Genomic DNA, 15,552 nt, shown 5'->3' on the forward strand with positions numbered 1-15,552 from the left:
ACGGGACGGATAAAAGTACGATGCAGTTGATGCAAGACAGGCGATGAAGCTACACATAGATGCGACAATATTAGACAAGCCTGCGATGATGTGGTGCAAGCAGGGGGCGTATAGATAAGCGACGAAATGAGCGGGGGTTGAACCCGGTGAGGAGTGCTGGAAACAAATAAGCAGCCCATCCTAGGGTGTTTATAGTATCAGTCAGTGAAATGATATTGAAAGTTCCGGGCGACAATTGTCAAAGACTTCCTCAAGTCAATTATCCCTGAGCATCGAAGACTGGCCAATCTGCAATGCTGTAAATTCTGCGCCAGCCTTGAAGAACGGCTCGAAGATAGCCTCGGGCTTCTTGTAATCGTTGTGAACGACATTCACAAGGTAGTATGTCTCCATGATGTCGTCTATAAGCTTACGCGTTTGAGATTCCGGTTCATAGTACTTGCTCCATTGACGGCCGAGCTCGTAGGCCTCATCCTGGTCAGTCGTAGGTCAGAGTATCTCAGCGGAACAGCAGTATGCACAAACCTTCCAAGCCATGAAGCTAATAGCTTCTACAATAGTCGGCTGTACAATCTCCTTGTTTGGAAACACCCCCCACGTAACCGCGTTGGGACCTTCAGAATGGGTATTCGTACGGAGGTCACCGCGCTTGTTAATCACATAGTAAGTTATGTTGACGTCTCGTTCGATATGAGGGAGGAGAGCATCCAAGAGTCCAGGTGATACGAAGAACTCAAGGTAGGCCTATTCAGGGATATCAATCTCCCGTTCAGCAGTTGACTGCTATATACCCCTACCTTCTGGTATACATAGCCATTTGTAGGTCCCCAGCCATGCACCCGGTCGTCGCTACGTGCGCCGTCCACAGCTGGTTGCGAGTTAATAGTCAAAAAACCCATATCATTTAGTTTTGCTAGCTGCGTGGCAATGACGGTTGTCTCTGAGGACGGCGCTTGGTCTGACCAAGGAAGCGCACGGAGCTGGCCTAAACAGAATTTGGAAAACAGCCGACCAATATCTGCAGCTGATGTGGGACTATCCCAAAGCTGTAGTGCCTCTTCTTTCTGTAGGCGTATCGTCAGCAATGCAACTAAGTAACGGATCTACAACGCACAGATTGTTTGATCCAGATACCATAGCCATCCAGTTCGCCGTATGCAGGACTACGTGAATCTCCGAATCGGCCGTTGGGATATTCATCCCAATTTTCAGTGCGTGACAGGTAGGATCGTGTGCGATTCGCCCAGAATATGGGGCGGATAGTTTCCGCCCGACGGTTGGGTGTGAGCGACTGAAACGCCCCCAGATCAGCGCCTGTACTTCACTCACGGCAAGAGAATGCATACCTGTCTCCAAGGTAGAGGTTTAACGGTTTGTATCCGGGGAACGAGATTCAACTCCTCAAGCAGCATGCGGGTAGCTTTCTCCAGGTTCATCGTGTAGAAGTGCAAGCCCTTGATACCAATTTGCGCATCAAGTAAATAGCGACACACGTCCGCGACAAGTTTGGTCCCAATTTCCCGAACCTTTTCATCGTTATTCTTGTGCGGCTCAAGCGCATCGAGGAATAATTGCGGAATCTTCGTCTTCGCCAGACTTGTCGCCTTCTGGAATCCATTCCAAGTTTGGATGGGGGCGATGCCAGGCACAATGGGGATGGTGATGCCGGCCGCACGAACCGCATGGACCCACTTGATGAAGATGTCTACGTCATAGAACATCTGCGTAAAGATGAGATTTGACCCAGCGTCGATCTTCTCCTTTAGATATTGGAGTTCTAAAGCGAATTCTTCAGGAGGCAAAAGCACATGTTGTGGGAAGCCAGGAATGACGATATCGAAGTAATCCCCGTACTGCGAGCGTATATGTTTGACTAGGTCGATTCCATGAACAAACCCGCCTTCGACCGCCTCCCACTCGTCCTTGCCCATGGGCGGATCTCCTCGGAGAGCCAACACATTCCGGCACCCATGTTCCTTGGCTTCCTATAAGACAATATGAGTACGTAGATTCGACACAGTGCGAGCAGAAAACTCCGATTTACTTTGAGGGCGACGTCTACTTTCTCCCGGGGCATATTCGTGCAAGTCAAGTGCATGCATGTCTCCATGCCGATAAGCTTTTGACAGGTCTTGACCATTTCAGATGTGAGGTCAGACGTACGACCACCAGCATTCCTGTTTACCCATAAACCTACTATTCCCAAGAGAATTCACATATAAGAAAGGCTCACCATGTAATGTCTATGAACTCAGGGCCCAGTGCTCGCATACGCTCAATACGGTCCAGTAAGTTTTGGAGACCCTACCTCGTATTAACAACAAAACCCCAAAGAAACAAATGATGATAAGCTCACCTGTGCTGTGCGGGGAGGGAAATACTCAAAAGACCACCACACGCGGTCCTCCTTCTCCGCCAGGGCGATTTTCTGGCTTACCTTCATGATTACGGAGACGTGTAGTCAGGGATACGGTGAAGATGATTATATATATTAGAGTCTAGTTGGTATCAAGGACATGCAGAGATAGAGCAACGGGAGCGGGAGCGGGAATGGGAGTAGACGGGAAGGGAAAGGGAAGACTCGCTCCTTGACATTTCGATGAGGCTCAGATCGTCCTTTCGCACGTTCAACCTCATATTCCCATCGACCCACTCTCCATTCTTGGCCGAATTACGCATATTTGTGTCTTGTTCGCCTGCGAATTACCTAAAGTCCTATCCTGTCACCACATTGCGTAGGCGGATTGTTGTGGCAGAAACTGAATTGCTCAAGCTCGAGCCGAGAGTATTCGAGGCATACCTCGCTAAGTCCTGACCATTCGTCTGTCTCATGTATTATCCCTCTCATAAGTCGATCCGGTAATATTGAGGACCAAATGATGCGCTTGCTGTGTACCAGTAAGACCCCCTCGACCTGACTATCCCAGCATGATTTTGAGTTTCTTTAAGTATGCCTGCGGCTATATGATTGTTCCATGAGATCTAGAGATTGCATTCGAAACTGGCGGCACAACGCCGAGCATATGATCTTAATCGCTCTGTTCATGAGAGCATTGCGACGCACAGTTCGCCCACTCCTTCCCCACAAATTTGATTTCAGAAACACTCGATTTGCTCCAATCTGGCGGATCTGCTGTATGGAAGCGAATTCTTATCCAACTAGATCCCTCAATCGGTCCTTGGAGGACCATGACGAACTGATTGAGGCCGGGCCTTCGAAGCGCGTCAAATTCGACGCAGCTGAGCCCGGATTGAAAACTCGGGAGGCCGCTCAAAACGATGTTGCCCAGCAAGACAACGAAACCGAAAAGGCCAAAGCTACTTCACAACGAAGTGGCGATAGAAGCAAGTCGAAGAGAGGCAAGGACAAGGACAGGGGGCGGGATCGTCGAAGGGGAACGCGAGCGACGGAGGGAGGCGGAAGGGATGGTGACGAGCCCAAGGGTCCTCGACTGCCTAAGCGGCAGTGTGCCCTTCTGATCGGCTTCTGCGGGTCGGGGTATAATGGTATGCAAATGTACGTGCGGAAGATTAGTGTGACTTTCCTAGGCCTATTCCCTCTATTGCCGAATTCGGGCTCATAAAAGGACAGACAACCCGACCCAAACTTACGAACAATTGAGGGCGTACTTTTCAATGCCTTGGTCAAGGTCGGCGCTGTGTCGCAGGACAATGCCGACGATCCGGTGAAAGTGGGTATCTCATATTCTGATCCTGGGGGTGAATCTGAACTCGTTTGCTAGGTCAACCTTGGTCGGGCTGCTCGTACGGATGCCGGTGTTCATGCAGCTGGTAACGCTGTCTCAATGAAACTAATCACCCCCGTTCCGGGCGTACCTGACCTAGTTGCTCGTATGAACGAGGAACTACCTCCTGAGATTCGTCTCTGGAGTATTGTACGTGCATTCTCTATGACTCAACATACACAGTTAAGCACCCTTATACATAGCTACGAGTTCAAAATGGATTTAACGCAAGAACGTGAGCACATTTTGTCTCGAAATGCTTCGCAGCCTCTCAATAGTATGTTATAGAACGTGCGATAGCCGCAAGTATACCTACTTCTTCCCATCTTACCTCATGATCCCACCGAAGCCTGGGAGCGGCCTTCATCACACTTTACAGGATCATGGAACGGACACACAACCCGACCCGTTCTGGTCGGACGATCATCCTGAATCAATATTAGACGATCTTCGTCGAAAGCGAACATATCGAATCAATTCGAAACAAGTTGAAGCCCTGCGCCTTATCGCGCAGGCATTCAATGGCAGTCATAACTTCCACAATTTTACTATTGGTCGTGATTTTGGAGACCGTAGCTGTGTTCGGCACATCAAAAGCATAACTGTGCGTGCTGTGCGGTGGCAATGAATGCCGTCTGTTGACATATAGATAGATCGCGGATCCGGTAGTGTATGGAGAAACTGAATGGATTAGCGTATTGTTTCACGGGCAGAGCTTCATGCTGCATCAGGTAATACAGTGCTATGTTATTTCGGGTCAATGTTAATTATACTCATCCTAGATTGTGAGTGTTCTGTCCGATTTCACGATCCGTGCTTTGAACAACGTCAACATCAGCGGAAAATGATGTCTGCCCTCGTTCTCACGTGTCGCACTGGGTCGCCACCTCAAATCATTGAAGAGGTATATATCAACATTTATATGCCGTTGGACCAAAAATCTCATACTATACCATACTAACAGCTATATGGTCCTCGAATGGTTTTTATCCCCAAAATGCCGGCCCTTGGCTTACTCCTTGAATATCCTATATTTGATACATACACGAGGAAGATCGCGAACGTCAACGAGAAATTACAGCCATCTGATCCAGACTATCGACCGGCAATTGACTTTGAACTTCACCGGGATGTCATCGAACAATTTAAGCAAGAGCACATTTATTCGCGGATGCGGTCTATTGAAGACCAGGAAGCCGTGTACGTAATTGCTTATGCTTCCCTATTCAAGACACGTTCTGAATCTGTACGCATAGATTTGACGGATGGATGCGTTCTGTCGATTCATACTCAGGCAATGACCTTCTCTACTTAAATTCCAAGGGAATCATCCCGACTGCAGCAGTCATCAGGAAAGGTGAACGAAGAAGCAATCCATTTAGGGAGAGGAAACGGTTTGACACCACAACTTTCTCTACTGCCAGCTGCACAGAAGCAAATTCTTTTCCGGAAGAGGAAGAGGAAGAGGAAGAAGAGAGTTTAGACAAAGCAAAGCTGAATGATATGGAGGGATAATCTATGGCCTTAGGTGTAGACGGCCATTGTGATCGTTCACTGACTACACCAGAGCGGGCCAACCCATCGACATAGATTGCTTGTCTATTAGAGGGGCATATAACAATACTACACTGCTATCTGTAGTGCTACATCTGCCATCGTGTGTCAATCACTCAGCACCAGCCACATCCGCCTATGTATAATTGTCCAGCTATCTCCATATTGCCTCAGACGTTAAGTAAGCGCTCCCACCGCTGACAACATAAAATATTGTCCTAGATGTGGTAAAGGCAGGATGACAGGCATAGTGAAGCAGGCCATTGGCAAAGGACCCCTGGCTAGAATATACTACGTTTGGAATTTACGCATGGTTTGAATCTCCTGAAGTAGCGTTTGCAATCTGTCGTCGTCAATTTTCACCAGACTTTGATTGCCATAAGCAATCACGTAGTCGTGTGATGATGATGTAACCATATACCTAGGAACAACACTCTTCGCCTCCTCTGCATTCGCTGGGCACAAATTAGCAATTTGTGCCGTCTCAAATTGTGTTAGTGCGGGTTCTCTCCGGAGTGTCCTTAGAAGAAGGATAAGCAGCAGATAAAGGAGAAGAGTAGTAACTTACTCTCGAACGGCGCTTGCGGAGTCTGTAGTATTGAACTTCGCAAACGTTTTCACATACTCTAGCGTCTTGTTGTATACACTATCAGACGTGTAAGAACCAACCTCCACGAATGACTTCATGACCTACGCCGTATCCGGCGCGTCCTTGTCTCTGTTCTCGAGCAGGTATTTGACTTCAGAAATCAGAAGACAGCCCGCATTGTTGAATTCTGATATAAAATGTATAAGAGGTGAATATTACAATAGTAATGCATGTACCTGCTCCAAGTTTCAACACTGACGCATCCTCCTCCTCCACTTGTGGTCTGTGTCGCAGCCGTGGCCCGCTCATGGTTCAGGTTCGGAATCTCGGACGGTTGTTTGTGCCTGTTGTCTAGCAGCCTCCAGACTTAATAGAGACAAACAATTTCCGATCGGCGGCTCCACACGTGCGCTGTACCTCCTGGGGTTGGTGAGTCTAATCTGGCTTCCGAGTCCGGCATCCGAGCACGCGCGCTAGCACGCGCTCTTCCCTCCACCATATCCCGCTCCCCTTCTCCTTCACGATTCTTTGTCTCGCACCGTCAGAGAGTGGATTCTGCGGAAGACGAATACGAGATGGTGCAGACATATGGTGTAGCCCCCACCAACGAACGTGAGAATGTAGGCCTTGATACCGGAGAGAGCGATGCATTGCTAGGTGCAGAGGCGAGCACAAGTCGTCCGAAGAGGGATGGGCATGCAAGTATAGTAAGCTCTGTGGGAAATCTAGCGAATACCATCATCGGAAGCGGTGAGTTGCCTTCCGTTGTGTTCAGTGACGATCGTCGTTATAATTGATTCTCTCAGGGATGCTTACTTTCCCTCTGGTTCGTATCCCTTGCAACTGATTATTACTCGTCTGACAAGTCACCTTTTTCATCATCTGTACAGGCGATGGCGTCCGCGGGCATAGTTCCAGGCATCATCACATGTATGTTTTCTGGAAGCGCAGCCGCCTTCGGTCTTTACCTGCTGTCGTTGTGCGCGGTCAAGGCGCCACATCGTAGAGCTTCATTCTTCGCTGTTTCAGAACTGACATTCCCTCGCGCCGCGGTTTTCTTTGACGCTGCCATTGCTATCAAGTGTTTTGGCGTATCCATCAGGTAAGTTGTATGTGTGTAGTCTGAGCTTATTGGATGTACCCCTGATGTATCCATACATCAACCACTTACAAAGCTACTTGATCATCATCAAGTCCCTTATGCCCAACGTTGTTGCTGCTTTATACCATGACCTCGCTTCTACAGTCCCCCCTGTCTGGGCACAGTCAGGACGTATTTGGATTACAGTCATTGGAGCAATCTTGTTTCCCTTGTCATTCCTTCGCAAGATAGACAGTCTCAGGCACACGAGTTATGTGGCTTTATTTTCTGTCGGTGAATACCTCTTTTGTCCAATTTTGACCTGCCGTTTTGCTAATGGTTCAATGGTTCAGCATACCTACTGGTAGTGGTAGTTGTCTGCTACTTTTCTCCAATCAGCGACACCCAGGCCCCCGGAGATATCCACCTGATTCATTTCACACCTAGTTTTGTCTCCACTTTTCCGGTGCAAGTCTTCGCATTCACATGCGCACAGAACGTAATGCATTCTCTTTGAAATGATGTCGTCCTCAAGCTGATTATTCTTTAGATATTCCCAATATTCAACGAGATATCTTCTAATTCCCAAGCACGGATGAATCTCGTCATTGGAACCTCGATCGGATCGGCAGCAATTATATACGAGATTATAGGTGTTTTCGGATATCTCACTTTCGGTTCAAAAGTGAGGGACATCTAACTCATGAACGTATGGAGTCCACAACTCATCTGTCCGTACAGGTTGGTGCCAACATTATCGCGATGTACCCATCCACGTCGCTCTTCATTGCTGTTGGACAATTGGCTATCGCTATTTTGGTTATGTTCTCGTATCCCCTCCAGGTGCATCCATGTCGCAACTGTCTAGACAAGGTATTCTCATTTGGCCATATTGCGAAACAAGCTACCGATAGCGAAGACGAAATGATTGAAGACGATCACGGCAGTGGCCATGAAATGAGCACCCTCAAACATGCACTCCTTACGATTGCCGTCGTCGTTGGTGGGTTCAGCATTGCGTACTTTGTCGACGACCTACAGATGGGTGCGTTTCCCATAGTATTTAGTTTCGATGCATATTGTAATGTGGCTAACATGGGATATTACGTACAATGATATCAGTTCTGTCGTTTGTCGGCTCGACTGGATCGACCACAATCTCCTTTATCTTACCGGGCTTGTTCTACTGGAAGGTTAGTGTGACCCGCTTTTGGTTTTGGTGTGGATCCGTGTTGACTGAAGGTGTTCAGTTGTCACGCAATGACCCCAGCACAAATCGGACACTGTCGAAGGCATCCCTCGGACTAGCGCTATACGGTATCTTCGTCTTCATTTTCTGGTGAGAGTCGCTGTCATTCTATAGTGACACCGCGCTGATGGAGCTGGTGAATGTAGCCTAAGCTTCAACGTCTATCAAGTTGTCCGCCCAACTCAGCGTACTGTATAATAGAGTAGATTCAGATAAATAGTGTGCACTATATCTTGCCTCCTAAATCATGACATTTATTGCGAGCGAGCAGCATCAATAGAACTAGTTATGGTGCCACAGAAACCGACCGAGTGTGGCTATGAGGGAACACACTCCCGTGACAAAGGGCGACGGCGCTAACGCCCTCGCCAAGCGCCATAACACTTGCTCCTACTTACCCTCAGACCTGATGTGCTCTCCCTTCGTCTTCCTCCAAACGGTCAACTTTTGTTGCTTATCATCACCGCAGTAGTTCCACAGCCCATATTGGATGACTGTCGGTGCGTAATTGACTTGTTACCTTCTCCGGAGGGCGTGCTGCAAGCGCTAAGCGGGTTCAGCCCCCTCCTGGTCTTGACTGCACGCTGAGGCTGCGCAACTTCACATTGTCCCAATTATCTAGAATCGCCGGCGAAGCTTGAATTAGGTTTGCAGTCGTCTGTGCTGCTTGCAGTCTCTCCTTCATTACCGTCATTACCGCCTGCGCCCATGGCGACTGCGACCATAACTTCGGCTGCACCAACGAGCACCAGCACAAGTGCCCCGGACATCCCTTCAAAGCATCCACTTTCTTCCAGCTCTATTCTTCCATCCCCTTCATTGGACGCCTTCATAATGTCCTCTCCCCGCAACATTTCATCAAATACTTCCGCGTTGACACGTTCTCCAAGTGCTTCTGAGCTCTCGTCAGGAAGCCCGGACAGCCCAGGGGAGCTCGATCCACGGATATTGGAAGCGCTGCGAGGAAAGGATCGCTTATTTGTACTGAAGCTGGGTGAGCAGATGGAAAGTCTCATCCAAGATCGCAGGTAAGTTGCCGCGTAACATTCATATGGTATCGAAGGCCGCCAATTGCATACTTGAAACATTTGCGGATGTCGTCTTGCTAAGAGAATACCTGGCCTTTTTTTTCGAGTGTTTTCTGATGTTCTACGTGTCGTCCAGGGCCCGAATGGATTTAACACCGGCAACTTCGTACCAGCGGCTGCTAGTTCACAGGTGTTCTGCTTACTACAACCTCTTCCCTGAGCCCGATAACGCAACTAAAAGCATCGCGGTGCATTGGCGACCCGAGAGCAAAATGTGAGGTTTTCTCTCTCTGGAACAAATTCCCCAGGATTCACAGTGTCCGTCTAGTCCTGCCCAAAGAATGATTGAACTTGTTCCAGTAGAACATCCTACACAGCCTGCATTCAGAATTATGCAAAGAGGCACTCAGGACGGTACAAAGAGCCGACAAAACTCTCAGGCAGGCTCAATCGCGGGCGAAGAGGCCGATTTATCAGATGTCGAGCCGTCAGAAGCGGGTAGTATTGGTGGCCGTAGTAACATTACAGGAGGCAGCACGAAGAAGCATCGGACCCTGGAGGAACGCGAAGCCGCCTATAACGAGGCACGAAACCGTATTTTTATGAAGTTTGAAGAAAAGGAAAAGGAGAAGGACGCGAGCGCTAATTCATCGACACTGAGTCTATTTTCCGGCACTGGTTCCACCGGCGGAGGCCGTAGTAATAGTATTGGCGATTTGGACGATTCTGCTAGCTCGCTCGCCACAGAAAGTGAATGGTCTGGTCCAGCTACTCGTGACAAGAGGGATTCTCGCATTGGTGGATCTGGGGGATCGTCTACTCAGTCGCTCAGGTCCTCGAACACATCATACAACAACGGCTCTGGTAGCTCAAGGGACTCCAGAACAACTTCACCATCCTTCACCTATGCATCTCTGTATGAGCCACCTGCTGTGGGCGAATATGGTAACCACCCTCCTCCCGCTGGCTACTTCACTCCCTACTACTACCCCCCGTATGCTGGCCAGCCATCAGGTTCATCATATGGATACCCATATTACCTCCCGTACGGAGGTTACAGTGGTCCTCATATGCCCGACGCATCTAGTCATATGCCTACTGAATCGATGTATTCTCTCCCCCAGCAGACAACACCACCACAGCTGCCATATATGTCCTATATGTGGCCACACCCGCCAGCAAACCAGTCCGTACCTCAGCCTCCTGTTCAGCCTCAGAGTCCGTTGAACACTGGCCTTAATCTCCCCCATACATCTCATCCATCATCGCCGCCCCCGCCTCAAAACGTCATTCAACCTGCATATCCACCTTACATGCCTCATCCACAATACAATCCTTACACTATGCAAGGCTATCCCCCGCATCCGCATCCGCCTCCCCCACCCCCTTTCCCGCCCAACAACCAGTACGGACTCCCCTCAGGACCGCCCTCAGATCAATCATTGTACATGCCGGACACAATTACCAACAATGGATTCATTCACGGCGGTGGAAGCGGGACTGGGAGCAACAACCATAGTCGTGCATCGTCGCGGAGCAGTAACAGTCATCATGGTGGCAATAAGCGTGGCGCTCCCCGGGCTCGTGGATCATGGAGTTATGGCCCTGGTACCGCTAACAATGGATTTACATTCAACACCAGCGGCATTGGAGGGAGTATAGGTCCCGGCGACACAGTAGGCCCAAGACTCAGTTCGAATTTCAGAAGAATTTCGGGAGCATCTAGCACCAGTGGGAGTGCAGGAACGCGAACCCCCGGCGACGAGGCATCTTCTACTGCGGTGAGTTACTTTCTTCTTGATTTATACATTTGCTGGTCTCGTTCGTGTCATGTTGACCGATGACTTCGTTGCATGCGATCGGCGCTTTTCTTTGCGTCTGCTCTGCGTTTCCACATTTCAATCTATCTCACAGTCTTCTTCCACATCGTCATCGTCTCGGCAAACGTACACGTCCGCATCGTCGAAGCATCCGCTGCCTCCTCGACCAGATTGGGCAGTTGGATTGAAGGCCCAACCAGGCCTCCATCCACCACGAAATCATGATCACAATAACGCACATTCAAGGAACATGTCGCCGGCACGAATTGGTGGGCAGCTGCATCTAGCTCAAGCATATCAGTCCCAGCCCGAGTTGCAGTCAAATGACTTCCCACCGCTGTCGTCTGGCCCCGAACGACGCCCACCAGTTGGCGGTGCATGGACAAACGCCTCATCCATGCGATCTATCATGACGCCGGGGTCGCAGAGTAGTTCCACTCAGCATGGTTCGGCGCTAGTACATTATCCCAACTCAAATCAAACATCTCAGAACTCTATTCCTCGGACAGATGACCAGGAGTCTGGATTCGAGCGGCCGCCGCCCAAGAGCAATGCTGAGTTGTTCAACCCCAAGGCTAGCAGTCGCACTGGGGTGTCGAATGGAGCGGGTGATCGGGGGGTCAAGACGGGTTCAGTCGAGACACAAGACGAACACGGGCAGGATGGGGCGGACGCAAGCTTGGTCAAGTTGGTGGGATCCATGACGCTAGATAGTCCCATGGACTTTGATAGGTCTACTTTGTGCATGAGGCGGCCTCCGTCAGCTGTTCCATCACCTCCAGATGATTTGAATGGCGAAGCTAACGGAACCTCAAACCATTGAGGAGTCCACTTCACATCGATGAGTTGCCTCTCGTTTCGTATTCTACTGTTGTCGGGACGCTCTCATTTGGCTACTGCGCATAGTTGTTTATAGCTGATTGAGGCTGGTGTACGTACGTTATACTGTCATGTGCATCCGTCACCGCTGTTTGTTGTATCCGCATATCTTGACCATAACTTAGAGAATATAACCACCGTAATACCAATGTATTCAACATGATTCAACATGGTTAGTCGATTGTGGTAGCTTTTTACAGAATGTATGGCAATAGTGTTGACAACATGACAAGACATTGGGTCTGCAAAGTAATGATGTACAGGGTATATAAGAGTATCCAAGAATTCCGTATCGCTACAGCCATAACATATAACTTACTTCGTATAATTGTTTACCGAATCCATCGTCCAAACCATCGTCGTAATGACCAAAAAGAGCCAAGTCTGCGCCTGGAACGAGGAGCAGCAGCATTGCGACGGATAGGCGAAGTTGTACCCTGGGACGTTTCCGCCTTATTCGGGGAATGTATGTTCCGACTCGACGTATTCCCCGTGGAGTGCCCATGGAGGTTTATAGAAGAAGGTAACCTGGTCATCGATTTCGGCTTGGGTTTAGGCCTCAGCTCGATGGGTCCTATGAGTAGCTCCAGGCCTCGCAGATCCATCTGGGTAGCCAAATGATGTGGGGTCGAGGGTACAGAACGTTGTGGGGTCGTGCTACTTGGATGACCAGATTGTGCTGTTAGATAATCTTGATAATTACCGAGCGCGTCGGGGTCGGGCTGCGACCCCAAGGCTAAAACTAAAGCAGCGGGTTTGCGAGGACGACTACGGGAACGAGCTTTGCGTGAGGTTGAGGGGTGTATATGACGAGAACCGCTGCGGAAGCCGGATGTTGGATACACAGTGGACGACGTGGAAGCCCCCACTAAGAACTCAGGAGCATCCTGTGGATGGAGTCAGAATCATGATATAAGATAATCTGGAAGCAGTTACCTTGGCGTTGTAAGCTTGTTCGCCGTCGAGCTCAATCACTGGACTGCTCGATCGTGGGGCAGAATTGATTCTGCGGACGACGTCAATCAACTGTAATGCACGTAAATTCAGAATTGGAGGGAAGTTAGCATGGCTCGGACGAGCACTCACCGCTTCGTCTTCATCATCTGAGTCCGGGATCCACGTCGCTTTCCACTTTTCTTTCGCAGGAGCACGAGACTCAATGTCCGCTGCGCGTTCATCGTCGCCGAACCCAATCATCCCATCACCCTCCGGTGCAGCATCAAGAGTTCCCGAAGTGCCTGCACTGGTAGACGGGCGGGATGTGGATGATACTAGTCCCCGAGGATTTGGGGTAGTCGGAACACTCTGTGGCGTGCACGGACGTGGACCGTGGCGCGGTGCTGGGGCGCGGGGACGGAACTGTTCGAGTACAGCCGGATGCATTGTCCGCAGCTCTTCTGCGAGCGTTTCTAGTTGGTCGATCGTCTCGCCCGGTAATGCGGATGTTGGGCGTGATGAGGCAGCACTGACGGCACCCAGCCACGCGTCGTCATACACAACGTGTCCAGGCCCGGGGGCGAACATCATCGCTCTCTGCAGCATCGTGGGTCCAGGAAGGCTCGTCGAGCCACTCGCAGGTGCGGATGTGCATTTGTATGAGACCATTTGTGCAGCAGTGTTTAAAGCACGAACCGACTCTGGTTTCTCCGTACTCAGGTTCTGCGGTGTCTGCCCAGGTGCAACCCGCGCCCTGTTCGTCCCCATGGCATTGCCTAAGCTTTGCAGTGCAGCGTCGTGTGACATCTCTGCATGGCGATCCTCTTGAGCGACTTCTGACACTTTCCGTTCGTCCACCAGGGCGCAAATACTAGCGGCTTGAGGTTGCGATCTAAAAGGAAGTAAGGGAGGGATAGCCACAGCGGACGTAAATCGGTTCGGGGCATCGCGCAAAGAAGCGCCGCGCGCGCGCGAAGGCAGCGGGTTCACGCCCTTGGGTTTATGAGGGATAGTCGACTTCCTCTGCAGTGAGCGCTGTGGGTCGCCCGTGCCAGAGGAATAATGAACATAGTAGCCATCAGACAACTGCTGTGAACTTTGACCACGTCTCTGTCGATGGCGGGGCCCACGTATTCTTGCTGGTAGTGGCGAATACGCATATGGCAGATCACAGCCTGCGGAGCTCAGGTTCAGCTGAGTCACTTGTTTTTCAGGTTCGCTGAGCGAGAATGATTCAAAAGCGAGTGGAGGTATGTAAGAGGGGGCGTGGACGGAGACCATGACGGGAGGTGCATAGAGCTGGTGGAGACTAGCCGCGCAGACAATGCATGTCACCCGGCTGTGTTACGAGGGCGTGAGAGGCGAGATGAGCAGTGTACAGTGACTCAGCAGGTTGGCAGGCTGGCAGTTCTGTCTGATCAAGTCGAGAGATGCATGATAGATGGCCACACAGCCAGTTCTGACTCTAGGGCGTCTCGCACTGACCGCACCGTGGATGCACGCAGTAGGCGCCTCTTAATCTAGCTGATCGCAGACAACCGGGCAAAGAGCGGTGAAAAGTCCATGATCATTCCTCCGCTAGCAGCACGACACATGTCGTAAATACAGTGGCAGCAACAACGACCATTATAGCAAAATGTGTCCTAGATCCGATGTCACGGGTGAGATACGAGCAAGACAAACTGATGAGGGAGCACGAACTTGGATGACACGAGGAATCCACGCATATCCCGAATATCTTTCGAATAGGAATAGTATTGGAAGACTCCTGCACCTATCGCGCAGAGCGCGGCACCGAACTCTATAGACGCAATGGGCACCTGAATCTGAGTCGGATCTCCCACTGTAGCATCGGGATCGTTGGATAGACGAGCTTTGAGAATCACGGAAGAAGAAAGCAGCGAGAGGAGCATAGCGAGCTTCACATGGGAGAGGAGATTGCGCTCGAGCATAAGATAGTCACGGCTTGTACTTCCGGAGTTCTCGACGAATGCCGGCATGACGAATATCGTCAAAGAGCAATAGAGATAGCAATGTGATGTGTGCTATGGATACAGTAAAGTCTGCATTATGCAGACATCAGTAGGAAGAGCAATGCCTCAAGACAAGTACTTACAGTCGAATCGCTCAGGATGGGAGATCAATCTGCTCCTTTATACGGGCCCCGCGACTAGTCTGGATGCTGCAGCAAATATACTCCTTGCGACGTTAGAAAGAGCGGGTCGTGAATTTTCGTGAAGTTTTGAGGCAAATGAAGAGGGAAAGTGCGCCCTGTGGGCACCGATGATGACTAGGCTGGTGACGAACGTGGTTATAACGCCGATTTCGTCCGGGCCATATTCGGAAATCGCCTACAGCGCCGACACTGCTCATGGCGTTAGGTATTGTCAATATGCTTCGAAGAAACGGGATAGTTCAAATGAAATCCATACGGAGTGCGAGAAGGAGACTCATGCTGCAGCCTGCTGGTATTCGCTGCGCCTGTCAGACACTTGTCTCCAGTCGTGCTAATGGCGCAATATCTCAGTTTGGCATCTCACATCACGTGATCGCAGAGCGCACGCCTCCGATCACCAGATATGGTATATGCGTGTAATCTCTGCAATCTGCCTTGTGGCATCTCCAAGACTCCACACCGTGTCTTTTGCATTTGAATACTTGACGATGACT

At 50.2% G+C, this 15,552-nt stretch overlaps 8 protein-coding genes across 8 annotated transcripts; 4 read left to right on the forward strand and 4 right to left on the reverse strand.

Moving 5' to 3' along the window:
* Nucleotides 1-255: 255 nt before the first annotated feature.
* Nucleotides 256-2,443, reverse strand: FIBRA_00597 (uncharacterized protein; the record flags this gene model as incomplete). Its single annotated transcript, XM_012322488.1, has 8 exons — nucleotides 256-474; nucleotides 526-744; nucleotides 798-1,064; nucleotides 1,115-1,291; nucleotides 1,347-1,985; nucleotides 2,045-2,177; nucleotides 2,234-2,304; nucleotides 2,357-2,443. The coding sequence occupies 8 exons, from the start codon at nucleotides 2,441-2,443 to the stop codon at nucleotides 256-258; spliced, it is 1,812 nt and encodes a 603-aa protein (XP_012177878.1).
* A 694-nt stretch (nucleotides 2,444-3,137) lies between these two features.
* On the forward strand, nucleotides 3,138-4,594 carry FIBRA_00598 (uncharacterized protein; the record flags this gene model as incomplete). The annotated part of the gene is made up of 7 exons (XM_012322489.1): nucleotides 3,138-3,466; nucleotides 3,593-3,692; nucleotides 3,744-3,896; nucleotides 3,950-3,981; nucleotides 4,035-4,350; nucleotides 4,400-4,477; nucleotides 4,529-4,594. The coding sequence occupies 7 exons, from the start codon at nucleotides 3,138-3,140 to the stop codon at nucleotides 4,592-4,594; spliced, it is 1,074 nt and encodes a 357-aa protein (XP_012177879.1).
* A 149-nt stretch (nucleotides 4,595-4,743) lies between these two features.
* FIBRA_00599 (uncharacterized protein) lies at nucleotides 4,744-5,261 on the forward strand (the record flags this gene model as incomplete). The annotated part of the gene is made up of 2 exons (XM_012322490.1): nucleotides 4,744-4,946; nucleotides 5,003-5,261. The coding sequence occupies 2 exons, from the start codon at nucleotides 4,744-4,746 to the stop codon at nucleotides 5,259-5,261; spliced, it is 462 nt and encodes a 153-aa protein (XP_012177880.1).
* A 330-nt stretch (nucleotides 5,262-5,591) lies between these two features.
* FIBRA_00600 (uncharacterized protein) lies at nucleotides 5,592-6,198 on the reverse strand (the record flags this gene model as incomplete). Its single annotated transcript, XM_012322491.1, has 4 exons — nucleotides 5,592-5,820; nucleotides 5,869-5,946; nucleotides 5,995-6,076; nucleotides 6,126-6,198. The coding sequence occupies 4 exons, from the start codon at nucleotides 6,196-6,198 to the stop codon at nucleotides 5,592-5,594; spliced, it is 462 nt and encodes a 153-aa protein (XP_012177881.1).
* A 266-nt stretch (nucleotides 6,199-6,464) lies between these two features.
* Nucleotides 6,465-8,313, forward strand: FIBRA_00601 (uncharacterized protein; the record flags this gene model as incomplete). Its single annotated transcript, XM_012322492.1, has 9 exons — nucleotides 6,465-6,639; nucleotides 6,696-6,715; nucleotides 6,780-6,991; nucleotides 7,065-7,264; nucleotides 7,324-7,469; nucleotides 7,521-7,655; nucleotides 7,712-8,015; nucleotides 8,093-8,163; nucleotides 8,221-8,313. The coding sequence occupies 9 exons, from the start codon at nucleotides 6,465-6,467 to the stop codon at nucleotides 8,311-8,313; spliced, it is 1,356 nt and encodes a 451-aa protein (XP_012177882.1).
* Nucleotides 8,314-8,927: 614 nt separating this feature from the next.
* FIBRA_00602 (uncharacterized protein) lies at nucleotides 8,928-11,890 on the forward strand (the record flags this gene model as incomplete). The annotated part of the gene is made up of 4 exons (XM_012322493.1): nucleotides 8,928-9,247; nucleotides 9,384-9,521; nucleotides 9,576-11,028; nucleotides 11,162-11,890. 4 exons carry the CDS (start codon nucleotides 8,928-8,930, stop codon nucleotides 11,888-11,890), a joined length of 2,640 nt encoding a protein of 879 aa, XP_012177883.1.
* Nucleotides 11,891-12,278: 388 nt separating this feature from the next.
* On the reverse strand, nucleotides 12,279-14,163 carry FIBRA_00603 (uncharacterized protein; the record flags this gene model as incomplete). The annotated part of the gene is made up of 3 exons (XM_012322494.1): nucleotides 12,279-12,833; nucleotides 12,883-12,972; nucleotides 13,033-14,163. The coding sequence occupies 3 exons, from the start codon at nucleotides 14,161-14,163 to the stop codon at nucleotides 12,279-12,281; spliced, it is 1,776 nt and encodes a 591-aa protein (XP_012177884.1).
* A 286-nt stretch (nucleotides 14,164-14,449) lies between these two features.
* On the reverse strand, nucleotides 14,450-14,882 carry FIBRA_00604 (uncharacterized protein; the record flags this gene model as incomplete). Its single annotated transcript, XM_012322495.1, has 2 exons — nucleotides 14,450-14,525; nucleotides 14,584-14,882. The coding sequence occupies 2 exons, from the start codon at nucleotides 14,880-14,882 to the stop codon at nucleotides 14,450-14,452; spliced, it is 375 nt and encodes a 124-aa protein (XP_012177885.1).
* Nucleotides 14,883-15,552: the final 670 nt, after the last annotated feature.

This window comes from Fibroporia radiculosa, assembly GCF_000313525.1.
Source record: "Fibroporia radiculosa TFFH 294 genomic supercontigs, scaffold274, whole genome shotgun sequence".
NCBI lineage: Eukaryota > Fungi > Basidiomycota > Agaricomycetes > Polyporales > Fibroporiaceae > Fibroporia > Fibroporia radiculosa.